The following is a 15,813-nucleotide window of genomic DNA, read 5'->3' as shown; positions in this document are numbered from 1 at the left end:
ATCATACAGAAAGTTAGATATCAAGCTCATGCTAGTTACCACAAATCTCAAGATGAGTGTGGTGGGCCGGGAATGGGAAGAGGTAGGGAAGGTCCACAGGGAGGTGTCTAGAGAGGGGGATTTTTCCTTATTAATGAGATAAGAAACATCTATAAGCCATGGGATAAAAAAGATACTCATTTCAGACTGCTTCATAGACATTGTCTAGTACAGGATCCTTTCTCATCTCATTTCAAACTGCCAATCCTTTGATTATGTACCTTTATTATGTAGTTAACTTTTTATAACTTTATGCTGTGGCTTTGCTTGTTTCCTTTTCTAAAAGTATGTTTGTTGAGTTTACCTACTTTAATAATCACCCTGAATTTAGAAGCTCTTCAAAACTACATGTTGAAGAAATTAATACATGTTTTTTAAAAAAGAATATTATTATATTTGATAGTCCCGACTGTTGCCTACTCAGTTCTTTGTGTCCTCATGGATATTGAGGTGGAGGCTCAAGATTTCTCAATTCCAAGTTAAGTACAAACCTGAATCAAAACAGCATCATAAGTTACTGTTAACGAACTGAGCTATAGCCTTTGTTTCAATGGAGCCTCATTATGTGAGAACGTTTCACCGAGACTTAGGAAGAAACCCACTTTAAGCTTGTGAGCAATTGTGCATTGTTTTTATATTTACTTATGTATGTATGAGTGATGTACCCTAATGTTTTATTATGGAGGGAAAAAGCTCTAAATAAAAGTAAGTTTTTAAAAATTCCTGATACAGGAAGCAAAAAAGCCAGTACAGTTTCTAATTGCCTTTTAGAATCTCTGAGTTCCCTCATTACCTGTGATTTAAGCTAAAAATGAGGTAATTACAGATAACATCAGTGTTTATCTGGTTGATCTTGGCACCTGCAGTCCTGATGTAGCTTACCCGGATCTGGAGCCACACTGCAGTCTGATGCTGACATACCTAATTTACACTTCTCATAGTCCCATTGATTTCTACTTTAGATGTTCCTTGTTCTATTTGAATAGTACTTTTACATCATACCTTTAAAATGGTGTGAAGTTACATACTCCTTTACATGGACTGTTGGAACTATGGCACAGTCCTTCATCACTAGAAACCTTCCACTGTGTTTCTAGGCAGATTAGAAACAGGTTACAACTTATTGTTTCCTTTGTCCTCTGCATTTGATAGGCCACATATATAACAGGGCGCTTTTGCAGGTAATGGCGCACACCTGAGGGTTATAAGATCAGATCAGTCTTTTTGCATCAGGTTTGCTTTTCTTACCTTTGGCTCTTCTGTCCATCTAATTCTGAGCTCTTGTGCTTCCACACCACCTTCATCCGGCCCTCGCCTCCATTTTTACTATTATTCTATTAGTCTAACCTCAAAAATGAGATGATTCTGGTTGACTGGCTGACCTTGTAAACTACATGGTCACCTCAGGGGACTTCTCTAGCACACTTCCCCTTTCAGACACTTCCCAGACAGCCAGAAACATGTGTCCGCCCTCTTCCCCAGAGATAGTCCCTTCTCTGCTCTCAGCAGCTTTCATTATCAGTAAAAATCAAAGTAGCTTCTCTAACCCAAGTACTGAAGATTCTAAGAACTAGACTATCTGTAGTCTCTGAGCTCTTTTCAGTTATTGTGGCCGTTTGGGTTTCTTAAGTTAGCCTGAGAATGGAGTAGAAGCCATCATATAAAATACACAGTATAAAATGTTTTCTCTAGTGTATCATCGTTTGGGACAACGATTCGGAAATTTTCAAGTCCAGAATTGCCACATAATTAAGTCACTTATGCATTATTTAGGTTACAAAAGTATTTTAACAATTACATTTAGAAGGCTTTAACTAGTTTCATACTAATTTTATGTTCATAGCTTGGGAAAATACTACCTTAAAATACATAATTAGGTATTTCCTTATGATCATCAGCTGTATTTATTCTCTGCATATTCTGGTTGATTTCCATGTTTAAAAAAAAAACAAAAAACTATTGCAGGAGGCATAACTACCTAAGTAGGTCTTCTTAGAGGGAAGCATTAACTGCTGCTGCGAAAGTTGATTTCATTTTCTTAGAAATGATTGCAAGGCCCATGGCCATCATTTTAAATTAGTAACAGCATTCTCTGAGGAGCACAAAGGTAGGCTTGGAATCCTTCGCAGCACAGTGCTTCCAGGGCAGCCACTACTAATTCTCTAACATTGGCATGAGAAATGAGACCAGCTTATCTCTGCCTCTCTCAACTGTGCTAAGATGCTGGTGGTTTTCAGGGACCCAGTGCCTGCAAGGCAGAGTAATTGCCACTAGATGGCACTAGTGCTATGTCAAGAGAGCCCTCAGGGCCTCAGGCCTCCAACATTCCTTTTGAGGCATTTAAACCCCTCAGTGCCCCCGAACCTTTAGCCACACGCTGCACTTGACTTGCCTTCCCTGTCCAACTGGTGAAAATTTTCTCTACACCTTTGGACTTGATGTTCAAAAACTAAAAATCTAGGGATGACAGTATAGGGGCACACTTCTCTCTTACCGTGTTGCCAGGGGCAGTTTTTGTCTTCCATGTCTGAATATGTTCCCCTGTAGTGTCTTCCATGTTATTCCAGGAAGATGCTTAAGCTAATTCTCATTCCTTTTTTCTCTTACAACATATTTACTTTTTATGAGCCTTAGTTTCCTCATTTATAAAGGTGATTCAAAGTAGACACCCTAGGAGGATGGTTTTGGAGGTTAAAAGTGATATATCTGGCCCTGCCTGGTGGCTCAGCCACTTGGAGCATCGTCGCATAGACCAGAAGGTTGTGGGTTTGATTCCCAGGCGGGGTGCATGCCCAGGCTGCAGGTTCAGTCCTTGCTGGGGAGCCTGTGGGAGGCAGCAGTCAGTGTTTCTCTTTCCTTTCCTCCCTCTCTCTAAAACTCAATAAAAACATATCCTTGGGTGAGGTTAGAAACAGTGAGACGTATACAATCTTACAAATTATGACATAAATTGATTTCTAAGCATTTTAATAGCATTACTGCCAGATTTTTGCTATTACAGGTACACTATATATATATATATTTTAAATGTAAGACAAAGTTTAGCAAGTACCTTTTCTTTATTAATTAAACTGAAAAAAATTTCACCACTGGCTCCTCAATACTTGCTATTCTTTCCCCATGTCTACACCCAAGTTCAGTAGTCCAGCCCAAAGGGCTACACTTCTCAACATTTTGCCCTTTAGGGTCTGTTGAACCTCTGCCACTTCAGTTCTTCTATTACATACACAGACACACACGCACACATATACATATATACACATATATACATATGTGTGTGTATGTTTTATTGATTTTAGAGAGAGAAAGGAAAAGGAAGAGAGAGAAAATTCAATGTGAGAGAAACATCGATCTGTTGCCTCCCATATGCACCCCTGCCGGGGACTGAACCAGCAACCTGGGCATATACCCTGACTGGGAATCCATAAGATTTCAGTGACCTTTCGGTGCATGCGATGATGCTCAGCCACTGAGCCACACTGGCCAGGGCAGCTCAGTTCTTGGATGTAGCATTTCAGTGCCCATGGTGCTACAGTGTATTATTTTCTATACTGAGTTTTAAATTTTAGGTATAAAACTATTCCTCCCTCCAGAGTACTTTGCCTTAATCATATCTTTATTGGTTTGCACATACATCTACTCCCTTACCTTTATGCTTTGTAAAAAAATATCTGAGTGTTAAGCACATGGTGGGCACTAAATGTTTATTATATATACTCCATATCAGTGTATTAACCAAACACTATTCCAGAAAAGAGAAAGACAATTAATAGGTTATCTTCTGGCTTTATGTTGCTCTGTTGTTAGAGCTCTTCATCAGTTTGAGATGTTACACCTTAATTGGAACTATAAGTACCCATGAATAAATTTAAATGATTGTGAATTTCAGAGATAGTGTTTCCATTTCACATGCCTCAGTCTCCTTTCTCTTTACCAACCCTGTAATCAAGGCACAGGATCTTATTTAAGCTAACAAATGATTATCCTTCATTACATAAGTAGTATGTAACTTGACCTTAAAAGGCTGCTTGCTTCACAAGATGGCAATGAATCCAGCCAGCAGCTGTGTCTACTTTCACACTGTCTTGCTACCTTTGAATAGAAGCTGATTTTGCAAGAGGCTGGGGAGTCAGTGCCTCACACTTCCGTCTCTGATCTAGAATGTATCGGTGTTTTCAGGCTGTGGAACTGCATTGTCTCTCATGAGTTCTGATTCCTCTTGGGTTTAAATACATTTGAAATCTGTGCTTTTGTTTACATACCACAAGCTATGTAAACATACAGTTTCTGAGATATACTTCTGTAATGTTCTGTGTACTCATTGCTGATCTCATCTTTGAGTATTGCTAAAAATTGGATCAAAACAAAATTTGAACAATAAGAGAGATGGATAATATATGTGATATTGTTGGAAAATGGATAATGTATTTAAAATACTATAGGTAATACAAATGGACTAAAGTGATTTTTAAAACCATAAGATTTCAGTGAATATTTCTTTGAACTTGGAGTGGCTAAGAACTACTTAAGCATGAAAGCAGTGGAAATATCATCAAGAGAAATTAGTTAGGTTTATATTATACATAAATTAAAAAATAAAACTTCAGGGGGTAGAAGAATCAAGATGATTGGGTTAAAAATACATAGATATGGCAGGCAAAGGTGTGATGTCAATATGTGAAAAACTCCTCTCTCAGACCAATAATAAGGCATACTATAGTAAAAGCATTATTATAATATTATTAATAATATTAATTTTTGAATGTTATGATATACTGAGGGCCTATCATATATTTTAATCCTCATAGTAACTCTTTGAGGAAGATGCTATTACTATTCTTCCATTTTACAGATGATGAAACAGAGACACAGGGAGGTTAAGTAACTTGCTCGTGCTCTCGTAGCCGGTTGAGTAGCTTATACATTGTGTACTGTTGCTGAACGCATGGCTGTCTTTCTGATCCCAGAAGTGTGGTTCTGATGTCTGTATTCTTAACCACTGTCCTATACTGCTTAGCACAGGCAAAGGACAAGAAAGAAAGTTTAAAAAAAGAAGAAAATAAAATGACCCAAAAGCATGAAAAATTTTCAGTTACATTAATGATACAAAAGCAAATTAAAATAAAAATGAAATATTATCTCTCTTACAAATAGAGTGATGAGAATAGGAAGCTTGCATAGAGTGGTGGTAGGAATGTATTTCTGGAGTGTGTGTCCCGCTCAGCATACTTACCCACCAGGCCCCCTGGCAGAAGGCTTGGTGGGACCGGGGAGCAGTGCTACAGGGCTAAGGCTGGAGGTTGTCCTGCTCGAGGGAGTAGGGAATGTGCCATTGTCCTGGTAACTCTTCTGGAAAACTATGGAGAAGATGCAGCTTGCTCCACAGCCTGGTTTTTGAGCTCAGGTGTCCAGTTGGCTACAGTTCTGGGTGTAAGATAGCAGAGCGCAAGGCTGGCCTTTCTCAAAATGAGTAGGATCTGGCCAGTGGCAACTGAATGTACACGTGGAAGGATGCATGAGGGTTTTATAGTCTTTCTTCTGAGAAAGTCTCTGAAGAGATTGCCAGGCTTTTAGCTTTGATTTAAAAATTTCAAATTATACTTTCTTGTGGCATTATTATATCTGAGAGAAATTTCATAAAGCTGTACTCAGTTGCCTCAACTGTTGACAAATGATTCTCGATGTTTAGTTTGGTACAGGATGCTGGGAATATAAGTCTACTTCCTTTATTCAAACTCAGTAAATGGTTTGGGACAATTAATTTCCAATTGTTTCCCAGTAGAGCAGATTTACTTGTATATTAATGAGGCACAGGTGTTAGGCCCCTGGTGCCTGCATGCCTGGGAGGCATATTTCGGTTGTTTATCTGCTCAGCCATAGGTACTGCAAGGTACTCAAGCTTGCCTTTAACAGTTTTTACAGTGAGGCTTTTTAATTTTTTGATGTTTTTCTTTTTCAAATTTGCCTGCACCTGTTAAAATTTTAAAACTGATCATGTAGAAAGAAGTTGCAGAGATTTCAATAGCAAATAGCACTAAAAGTTAGAGAAAGCAGTCTTGTGTTATATTCACCTGCCCAGCCTGACATTGAAGAGAATTTCGTTCATTTCAACAGCTATTTCATGAGAGAAGCCAATATAATCAACAACACACCTTTCTGTTGTGTATTTTTGGAGCACGTGTATCTTTGTCAATGGCTGAACCAGTCATAAGCTTATATTAATATTCATTTTTTGTCTTGTCTATTCACTGAACCGCACTACCAGCATTTTAGAGGAAAGGGAATAGCCTCCATAGACATTACGAATTTCAGTAGCTGGCATAATTATAGTGATCTACATATTCATTAAATCTACAGAAGAACTCTGTCCAAAAAGACAGCCATGCGTTCAGAAGCAGTGCACAACTAAACATATACGTCTTAAAAGTTGCATTTCTTAGACTTACTTAAAATTAATTTCCTGTGGCACTCCTCTCCAAGCAGAAGCATTTTAACAAAAGGATCTCCATGCTTTGGCTTCTTGCATATAGGAAAGAATGGGAAGAACTCTTTGTAAACAACAATTACTTGGCAACAATAAGGCAGAAGGGGATTAATGGGCAGCTGAGAAGCAGCAGGTTCCGCAGCATTTGCTGGAAGGTAAGAAGAAAATATTTATTTACAGTTTGTGGTTGCAGTATATCAACACATTACCTGATGCCCCGGAAGATTACCCATGCGGGGGATCGCTGGATTTTCCAGGAGACTGCACTCTCCACTTTTTTTGGCCATCCATGTTTATCTTTCATAGGACATTTACTAATAAGGTTGAACCTCCTTAGTTCTGAATAACCAGTGAAGGTAAAGGAGTCATTTGAAATAACTGTTTTTTCATCTCATTTGATGGAGCAGAATTCAAAGCAACACCTTAACGTTCCCCAGAGGCTTTGCAGAAATCGTTGAAGCTGGGCAGGGGCGGAGGGGGATTCACTTTCAGGTTCCTGTTATAGCAAGTGCCGTGGCTTAGTCACCCTCCCTTTTTTCTTCATAAATAGCAGATAGAAAAGATTTTTTATATTTCTTCTACTAGAAATACACAGCGTAGGGCAGCAAGAAGGGGGAGGAAATTAGGTCAGTCCCTTTCCAAGAGCCGAAACTAGTAATAATAATCCACAGTTATCTTTTTAGTTGCTTGGAAATATTGTCCCTTTTTCTTCTCAAAGTGAATTAATTTAGGTTTAGACTCATTTCTAAAATGACTTCTATTGAAAGTTTTTTAGGGTAGATCTGCATGAATTGAGCATCCGGAGTCAGCAAGTAAAGACAGTAAGAAAACATGATGTATTAGACAGTTTTAGATTTAATAATTAATAATTAAAATACATTTTTCTTCTGTTAGATGCAGACAGTTAAGGCAGCAGACCTGCTGATAGAATATTTGTATACAAATATTTGTGCCTCACCGCCCCCCCATTCTTTGTTGTTTAACTTTTAGTATCCTTCATTTGCTAAAAATGAGCTCAAATCCAGATTTATTTTAATGTTGTATTAAACTAAATTAGATCAAATTTGTCTTTTTAAGAATGCTTGTTATTTTCACAAGCTGATTGCCAGTTGTAAATTAAATTTTCTGCTGTAAAAGGAATGACTTCACTTCTCAGGCTGTGTCCTCAGATTGCTCTCCTCTGTCCTTTACCTGCTTTATTTAAGACAAATCTTAAACCTTGAAATTACTTATTGGACCTTATGCCTGTTAATGTCATTTTTACCCCCAAACAGTACTTCTCCATTTCACTGGCATAGAAATTCAGGACTGTAAAATCAGAATTATACTTGAACCCCAATGAATTTTTTGTTCATCTTTAATATAAATCTGGAGAGGAGGTTGACTCCATTTTGTGTTGTAGCTTTTGAGATCTTGTGGGGGGGGTTTTTGGCCTTTGTTCACATTTTTTATTGTCCAAATATATACTTTTTAAATATCTCCAAATATAATTTATTGACAATTAGAATGGTGATAGAAATGAAATACCGGGAATATGAGTATCTCAATTTTCAAGTGATTCTGTTTGGCATAGTTTCACATTTCTTATTTTTTTACAAGAGTTTTTTTTCCTCTTGACAGCTATTTCTTTGTGTTCTTCCTCAAGATAAAAGTCAGTGGATAAGTAAAATTAAAGAATTAAGAGCATGGTATAGCAACATCAAAGAAATAGTAAGTTGTACTTTAATTAATATAATTCTCTTCAAATGTACGCTTCAAAGTCCATTGGCCTCTGACCTTTGTGTGTGTTCTTTCTCTCCCTACCAGCATATCACAAACCCGAGGAAGGTTGTTGGCCAGCAGGACTTGATGATCAATAATCCCCTTTCACAGGATGAAGGGGTAAAGTTCATCTTTATTCATATCGCAACTTCTTTTGTCCATAAGAACATGTTTATCAGACTGGTTATCAATCACCACAAAAGCAGCGTTATTTCATACCAACTATTTTTTTAACCCCTACTTACTATACCACCTAAGAGCTCAAGGAAATTATTTCATGCTGTATACACACTGTGTTGTAGGAAGTGTATGATCTATTTCTGTGGACTAGCACTGCAAAGAAGTAGTCCCAAGGAGGTCTGTACGAACTAAGGGTAAAGTGGAAGAGCATAAAGATGAGGATGGCTCTGTTTTATCAAGGGTTGCAGTAGGGAGCGGGGACGAAAGCCTCCCTTCATGATAAAAATAGAGAAGGGCTCATTTGGTAGGACTTACAAGAAGAAAAGAAACCATTTGTAGTCCATGAAGAAGTTTTTAAAGATCAGGGAAAAGATTAGACCTACCTCCACTCATCCTCATGGAGACTAGGAATAATTACTACTTTACGGGTGTTGTATAACTTCTTTAATTACTGTTCTAATTCCTGGTTTCCTGCTAACAAATTTTTTTCCAGTTAATATATAATATTAGCCCTTCTTTTTCCTGATACATAGCATTATTATAATATAGTCTATAGTATAGCAGCATATAATATTGTTAAGTAAATTTCAAAACTTTACTTAAATTCGCATTTAAAAAAGCACATAAAAATTTATTCATTTAGAATACCAAGCTTCGCAGAAAACATTACGTTTCTTTCTTAGTGTACTGGGAATTCAGGTCAGGTTCATGTTGGGATCAGTTGGGCTACGGCACTGCTCTAATTCAAGGAGACCTTTTTGTTGTTGTAGGGGTAGTACTGGGTTATAGCAGTAAAAACATCATTCACTTTATATGGATAACAGAAAAAAATTAAATATATACAGTAATATCACTAGAAAAATCGATGTTAGAATAAGGATGCATTTCTGAGAGTAAACTAGATTTTAATAAAAATTGCTCCAGTTTCAGGTTTCCTATCTGCAATGTGAAATGATAGCTCAAAGGATAAATTCAGCTATTTAAATTATTAAATTGAGATGATAAAAGCCAAGCAAAGGTGTGAGATTATTTTATATAGGTTGTTCTCCTTATTTCAGAGTCTTTGGAACAAATTCTTCCAAGATAAAGAACTTCGATCGATGATTGAACAAGATGTCACAAGAACGTATGTAGAACTATTTATAAATTACTTAACTGTAATTCAAATTAGTGTTGCCTCTTTGTGTTTTAGCAAAGTGCAAAATCCATTGAGGAGCCTTGTGTTAATAACAAAGTTATTTTGGCCAAGTTTTGATAATAACTATTATTTTCTATTCTTAAAATACAGATTTCTGCATTCCCTTTTTCAAAATAAGTTATTATATTTATGATGTTGATACTCTTAGAATAATGTTAAATCATTGTTTCTGTTGCCAACAATTATTTGAAGTCATGTGCTTCTGATTAAGGTTATATTATGTTTTCATAATACTGGTACTGCTGGCAAGATTTATCTCTTGCTTTACACCTTTGAATTCCTTTCTAACCAAATTACTTTTTAAGTGACAACTATTATTTTTACCCTCTTTATTTCTCTTCCTCTTGAAGCCATTGAGGTTTGCAAACAATTTCTGCTCTCAGTCTACTCAGTATTTACCATGTAAAAAAGTAGTTTTTTATTTAGCACATAGTCAGTATCCAAAACTTTTATACATTGACCTCATCTTTCTGGGTCAAGTAGTGAGAAGTACATGGAATTTGTGGAAGAAGATCCTAGGGTAAGTTCTAGCAACATATGCTATCATCTTGGGCAAATGACTTTCAATGAATGTCTATCTCAGTGTCCTCTTCTTTAAAATGGGGAAAATAGTAATCACCACACAGTATTGTTATAGATAAATGAGTATCTGTTGTAATAGTAATAAATGAGATACATTTATACTTTAAACTGGAAACAATCACATACATGTTAGTAGATTTGATTTAATCATCAGGATCTAGGACAAGCCAGGTATACCCAGAGTCATGAGTATCTCTGATGCCTTCTTCTAAGTCCTTCTGCAGCTTTGCCCATCTGCCTACTTTAAGTTAAACTCCTATGAGATCTATCACAGTGCCATGGCCTCTGGCTCTCTGCTATTCCTCTCTTTCCAGATCCAAGCAATAATCAGGTGACATGGACTATTCTTAAGGTTATGCTAAATAGTTAACAAATGAATTGTTTTTTCAAAATGAAAATAATTCAGAGGAATCATGAGTTGAGAGTAAAACAAAATCTTGGAAAGCTGGCACTAGTAGTGGGTTGAGAGTGGAAGGTATGGGATCATTCCGATGAGCTTGAGTTATCCAGTTACCAGGAGTCACCATTTATAGGGAAGCAGATCTCGGAGGTGTGGGGTGGCTGTGCTTGATGTCTCCAGTATTAATCTCAGGAAGTAGAATGCCACTGTGTTTGTGCACAGGAGGCACTCAATTAATATTTGTGGAATAAAACAAAAAGAATAAATTTCCTCATCAGTCATTGAAGTAACTAAGGGATCGGTGGGAGGAAAACGGGCCTCTAAAAACAAAATGCAAGGTATATGTTGCTAACGAAGCAGTAAAGGCATCTCTTTCTTAAAATATGAGGCAGTTATCTTAGAAAAGTTGACAGCATCAGCTCGAAGAGGCTAATAAGGATAATAATCTCCCATTATCAGATGGAAGTGGAGGAGTGTGTCACGGAGGCAGGGCATACTCCAAGGCCATGTGGGCCATTAAAAGAAATAGCAAACAGGGCTGTAACACATGGATAGTACTGCAAGAGATAGGTAATTAATCCATTTTCCATGTTTTGCATTACTTGGCCTTGGGAATGCTACTAACCCCCGGTCCTTCCTGTTAGATTCCTGACAGTTCATTCTTCAAAGTCTGAGTTCATCACCAATCTGTTAATGGAGCGTTTTCTGTTCTTTACAACTGGAAACAATTTGTGCCTATTCTATGTTCTAGTAGAATTTTCTTAATAACTTTTTGATGATTTACTTAATTTTGTTTGGTCTTATATTTATTTAGACCTGCCAAGGTATTCAATCTGCCAATGTAGTCAATACATTTATATTAATCTCCTCTGGGAGCCAGGCACTGGAGATGCCAAGATAAATATGGCATGGACCCTTAAGAAGCTCAAAATCTAATAGAGAAAGCAGCCAAAAAAAGTTTCAGTCCAAGATAACTGGTGCTGTAATAGAAACAGTATGTGCAAGAGCTTTGTGTTAGCCCAACTCTCATCTTTGAAATCTAACAGTAAGCCTCTGGAGGGTATGGACCAATGTTGTTTTTGTCTCACTATACAGAGTCAAGTTGATGTTTAAGAGAGATATAAGCACATTTAAAAAACACACAAATCTATTTTCAGCCTGAGTTTAAACAAGATAATTTCATCTCATAAGCTGCATCATTGCCATCATTATTGAATTTATTTGATCTCAGTATGTCACTATATTAAGTACTATCTCCTCTTTCAACTAATTTTAATATTCTTTTATTCTACTAACCCTTTTTTTTTGCCTCAAAGGGTTTTGTATTCATTTCAATTAATTGTTCTTTATCTCAACCTAATGAGGTTGTTACTGTTCTCATTTTTATTACTGAAAAAACTGATAATAAAAAAGTAAATCCAGGAGTTCCAGTTTACAGCATTTCTCATTCAGAATTCAAATCGTCCATTCCAAACCAATTTTGCGATGCTTCAAAGGCTGTAACAATAAATGAAACTCAGTATTATTTAAAATGATGGGAAGTGTTGAGTTCAGAATGAAATATCATTTCCATATGAGATGCCAAAGAAGTCTGTTATTTGGTCTATCAAGGTCTATTCTAAAAGTCTATTTATAGTGTCTATAACATCACTTGCAAATTAGCATATTTATAAGCTTTTGCCAAATAGTATCGTCTTTTCCTCAGATGTGTTCTCCTTCTCCCTTCATTTAAGTGATTAAAATTATTTAACTTAGTTTTATCATTGAAACTTTTACTATATTTTAAAGTTTATCCGATTGCCTGTTGGATGTGCTAGTCCTCACCTTCCGTATTCGGTCTTTTGTTTCTGGGTATTGTAGGGTTATTTCAGTTAGCACTTCAGGCAGCTCAGTCATCAGTGAGTCACCTTCTTTCCTACTTAATCTCCATGATATGGTTGGATCTGCAAAGGTCCAACTTTCTCAAATGAATCCTTCATTTTGTTTATAGTTTATATGTGGGCCAAGCTTCTGACATAATCTATTTAAACAAACTACGACTCCTTAGTTATTTTCAGCTCTTCATTTGATATTTTGTGGATTCATTAAAAATTGCTGAAATTCTTTTTAAAACTATAGATGTGTGTTGTCCAATTTGGTGCCCACCAGGCTCATGTGGCCATTTAAATGGACACAAACACTGGTCTGGGGAAGGCCTTGGGGGTGGGGTGGAGGAGCTCAATCAATCAATCAATCAATAAAGTGTCTTGTTAGTAAAAATCAAATTAACAAATAGCAAGAAAATTTACATTAATTAAGATAAAATTTTAAATGAAGTCTTCATTCATAGTAGCTGTATTTCAAGTGCTAATGGCTATTATATGGGACAGCATAGATCTAGAGCATTCCTATTATAGAAATTTCTGTTGGGTAGCACTGTGGAGGATTCATTGTTATGTTTTGTACTTGATATGAATGTCTGCATTTTGTTTTTTATTGATAGTGAACTTTTATATGTAGCGTGTGCTAGATATTACTTTTATTTCCTTTCTCTGCCCTTAAGAAACCTTCATGAATGTTTATAGTACACCAATCTTACCTGAGTTTTTCGTCAAATTTAGTTATGTTATGCTGTAGTAGGCAGCTTAAAATTAGACTACTTTGAAATTTTTTTCTATATTAGTGATAAAGTGATTTTACAAAGTGAACTTGTTAATTTTTTTCTTGTTTAAAGTCCATCTTCTCCACAGTTTCCCTGTTGGGAGAAATACTATCAGTATTCTGTAACGTGACTTGATTGTTACACTTTATAAATGTACGATGTCCTAAATGTCTCTTATACAGCTTCTTCCAAGCCCATTTTGTACTTAAATAAAAAAGAAATTCCTCCGGGAAGGAGATTTTACAAGCAGTTTCAGAGCAGAATTGATTTGGGTGTGTGTTAATGCAGACAATCTGCCCAGTGTTAAAATGTTAGAGAGAAAAAAACACACAAGCTGCCATCTCCGTGTGATCACACCAAAATAGCAGCTTGTATTTATATTTTCAGTCTCCTCGAGGTGGACTGCAGGCACACACGAATGAGTGGATGCACTTGGTGTTGTGTTGTGGTTTTATTTAATGCAGGCAGAGTACACGCTTGTGCATGCACGACCAGCCCTCACATATGCACTTGTTCACAGCCGAGAAAGTGAAAACTACAACACAAGCCGCTCTCTGGGAGCTGTCGGCAACCTGTGTGTGTGTTTCTTAAATATTAAAGAGGGGGGGAAAACAGATTTTCAGGAATATAAGAAACAATTCTTCTGTCAAATGGCCTGTAATCCTTCCTCATTTGACAACATTTAAGGTAACAACAAAATATTTGGTTATTATGGTTACATGTATTCATTTAGAAATATGTATTTTCCTGGAGTGCTCCTGTTTTTAATGTGTATTTTTCCCCATTTCTGTTCCATTTAAGCATGCAAATTCTTATCACATAGTTATTCCAATTTACAGAATATTTTCGATTTTTGAGAATTTTTTTTTAGTATTTGAGTGAAAATATAGGTGCATTTGCTGCAGATGATACAGTTTCGTGCTTTAATTAACACCTGATGCTGTGAGTCTTCGGAACTTGGGAGCAGTGTACCGGGAGCAGCAGCAGTCTGTCACCCGAGTTGCTGACCAGAAGAGTTTGGGCTGTTGAGATCCCCCTGCTTTAAATTAAGCCATATTTTTTAGCACTACTTATAGTTGTGGGTTCAATATTGATGAAGAGAATGTTAAAAAGTAAAGTGTGATAGGTGCTAAAGTAATACCCCGTCCTGAAATATCCCTAGTAGGCATATCCAGTTCATTGGTGCAGCAATCTTTGCATACTTCCATGCGGATTTGGAATGGAAACTACTTTATTGCTTCAAGGGTAAATGGGTCTTGCACTTAAAACACACGCACACATATTTCCCTAATTTTTCACTTTTATGGTATGAATAGAAAGTGGGTTGCTTTTTGAGAAGGGGAGTCAGTGGGAGAGAAGGCTTGCTGTGTAACTGAGCCTTGGAGAACTAGAGAGAATGTTTGACGGGAGCTTCTATTGACATGGCAGTAAATGCAACCTCCTGACACTCCAGCCCCACCTGCCCTTTCTCCATATGCACTGTTTGATATTTCCTATTATCCTAACCCTTCTGCTTTCATCTTCTCATCTGTATGGTGATTTCAAACGCCTACTTTTCATTTAGACTTTTTCTGTGGTGCTTTGGTTGGACCCTACCACATGTCATCACAATAAATGCCTACCTTCTTTTCTTTGCCTTTTTAAAATCAGTGTTCACCACTGCGTTATGGCCTGTGATAGCTTTGATTCTCTTGTCTTTATTAACTACAGAAGCAAAGACAGTTGAGCCCTGGTCTGGCCTTTTTCATACTTCGCCTCCCCACCTCCAGTCCCTCATTCCGTAGATTTAATTTTCATTGGTTTGTATGTTTGTGGGTTTGCCTATTTATTTATTCATTCAACAAGTACTATCTGAGAGATTACTGTTTACAAGCTTCTGTTCTACAAGTTAAGGGTCCTCATAAAGAAATTGTGTCTCTTCTGTTCTTTTATAAGTCATGCACCTTTTATTTTGATTAAGACCTGTAAAATGTCTATTTTCTCTCCTGGGCTCCTTCTGTACTTAGCTCCTGTGTTTTGAACCTTCGCCTCCCTAGCGCCTGGCACCCGTAACAGGCCCTTGTGTCACTGGTAGTTACCTAGTAAATCCCTTTTTATTTTGCAAACATGGAAAGTTCAAGTTCAGAAAGAATATGACTTGGAAAAAGATAACTCGTTAATGGCCAAAATGGAAATAACACCTCCGACTCCAGGCCTTACCACGCACTACTCTGTAATATTTTATGTCAATCTTGTTTACCTAAATTTAGCATTTTTTTCAATTCAAGAAATATTTATCAGATACCTTCTGGGTGTAAAGCGCTAGTGACGCAAGTGGGAGATGGAAACATGAGTGGCGGATCTCACGTATTCAGAAGGAGGTGGAGATTAAACATTAAATAAGTAGATACTGTTTCTGCCCCCTGGGTTCATGTGCTCTCATGCAGAGCTTCTCAGCTTTGGGATCATTGACATTTTGGGCCAATTAACTCTTCGCTGTGAGAGGCTGTTGGGTGCAGCACAGGCTGTTGAGTAGCATCCCTGACTGC

The 15,813-nt window shown here is 37.1% G+C and overlaps 1 protein-coding gene across 8 annotated transcripts in view; it reads left to right on the top strand.

Annotated features, from left to right (window-relative positions):
- The window catches only part of TBC1D5 (TBC1 domain family member 5), a 361,094-nt gene that overhangs the window by 182,551 nt on the left and 162,730 nt on the right, over positions 1–15,813 (top strand). For all 8 annotated transcript variants that reach the window (XM_081159844.1, XM_081159851.1, XM_081159850.1 and 5 more), the window contains 4 exons: positions 6,570–6,678; positions 8,144–8,233; positions 8,330–8,404; positions 9,523–9,590. In XM_081159844.1, the coding sequence (XP_081015970.1) occupies positions 6,570–6,678; positions 8,144–8,233; positions 8,330–8,404; positions 9,523–9,590 (342 nt within the window). The remainder of the gene's footprint in view (positions 1–6,569; positions 6,679–8,143; positions 8,234–8,329; positions 8,405–9,522; positions 9,591–15,813) is intronic.

The sequence above is a fragment of the Miniopterus schreibersii genome, assembly GCF_964146895.1.
Source record: "Miniopterus schreibersii genome assembly, chromosome: 15".
Taxonomy (NCBI): Eukaryota; Metazoa; Chordata; class Mammalia; order Chiroptera; family Miniopteridae; genus Miniopterus; species Miniopterus schreibersii.
The sequence above is the reverse complement of the archived record's forward strand: the minus strand, read 5'-3'. Positions and strand labels throughout refer to the sequence as shown.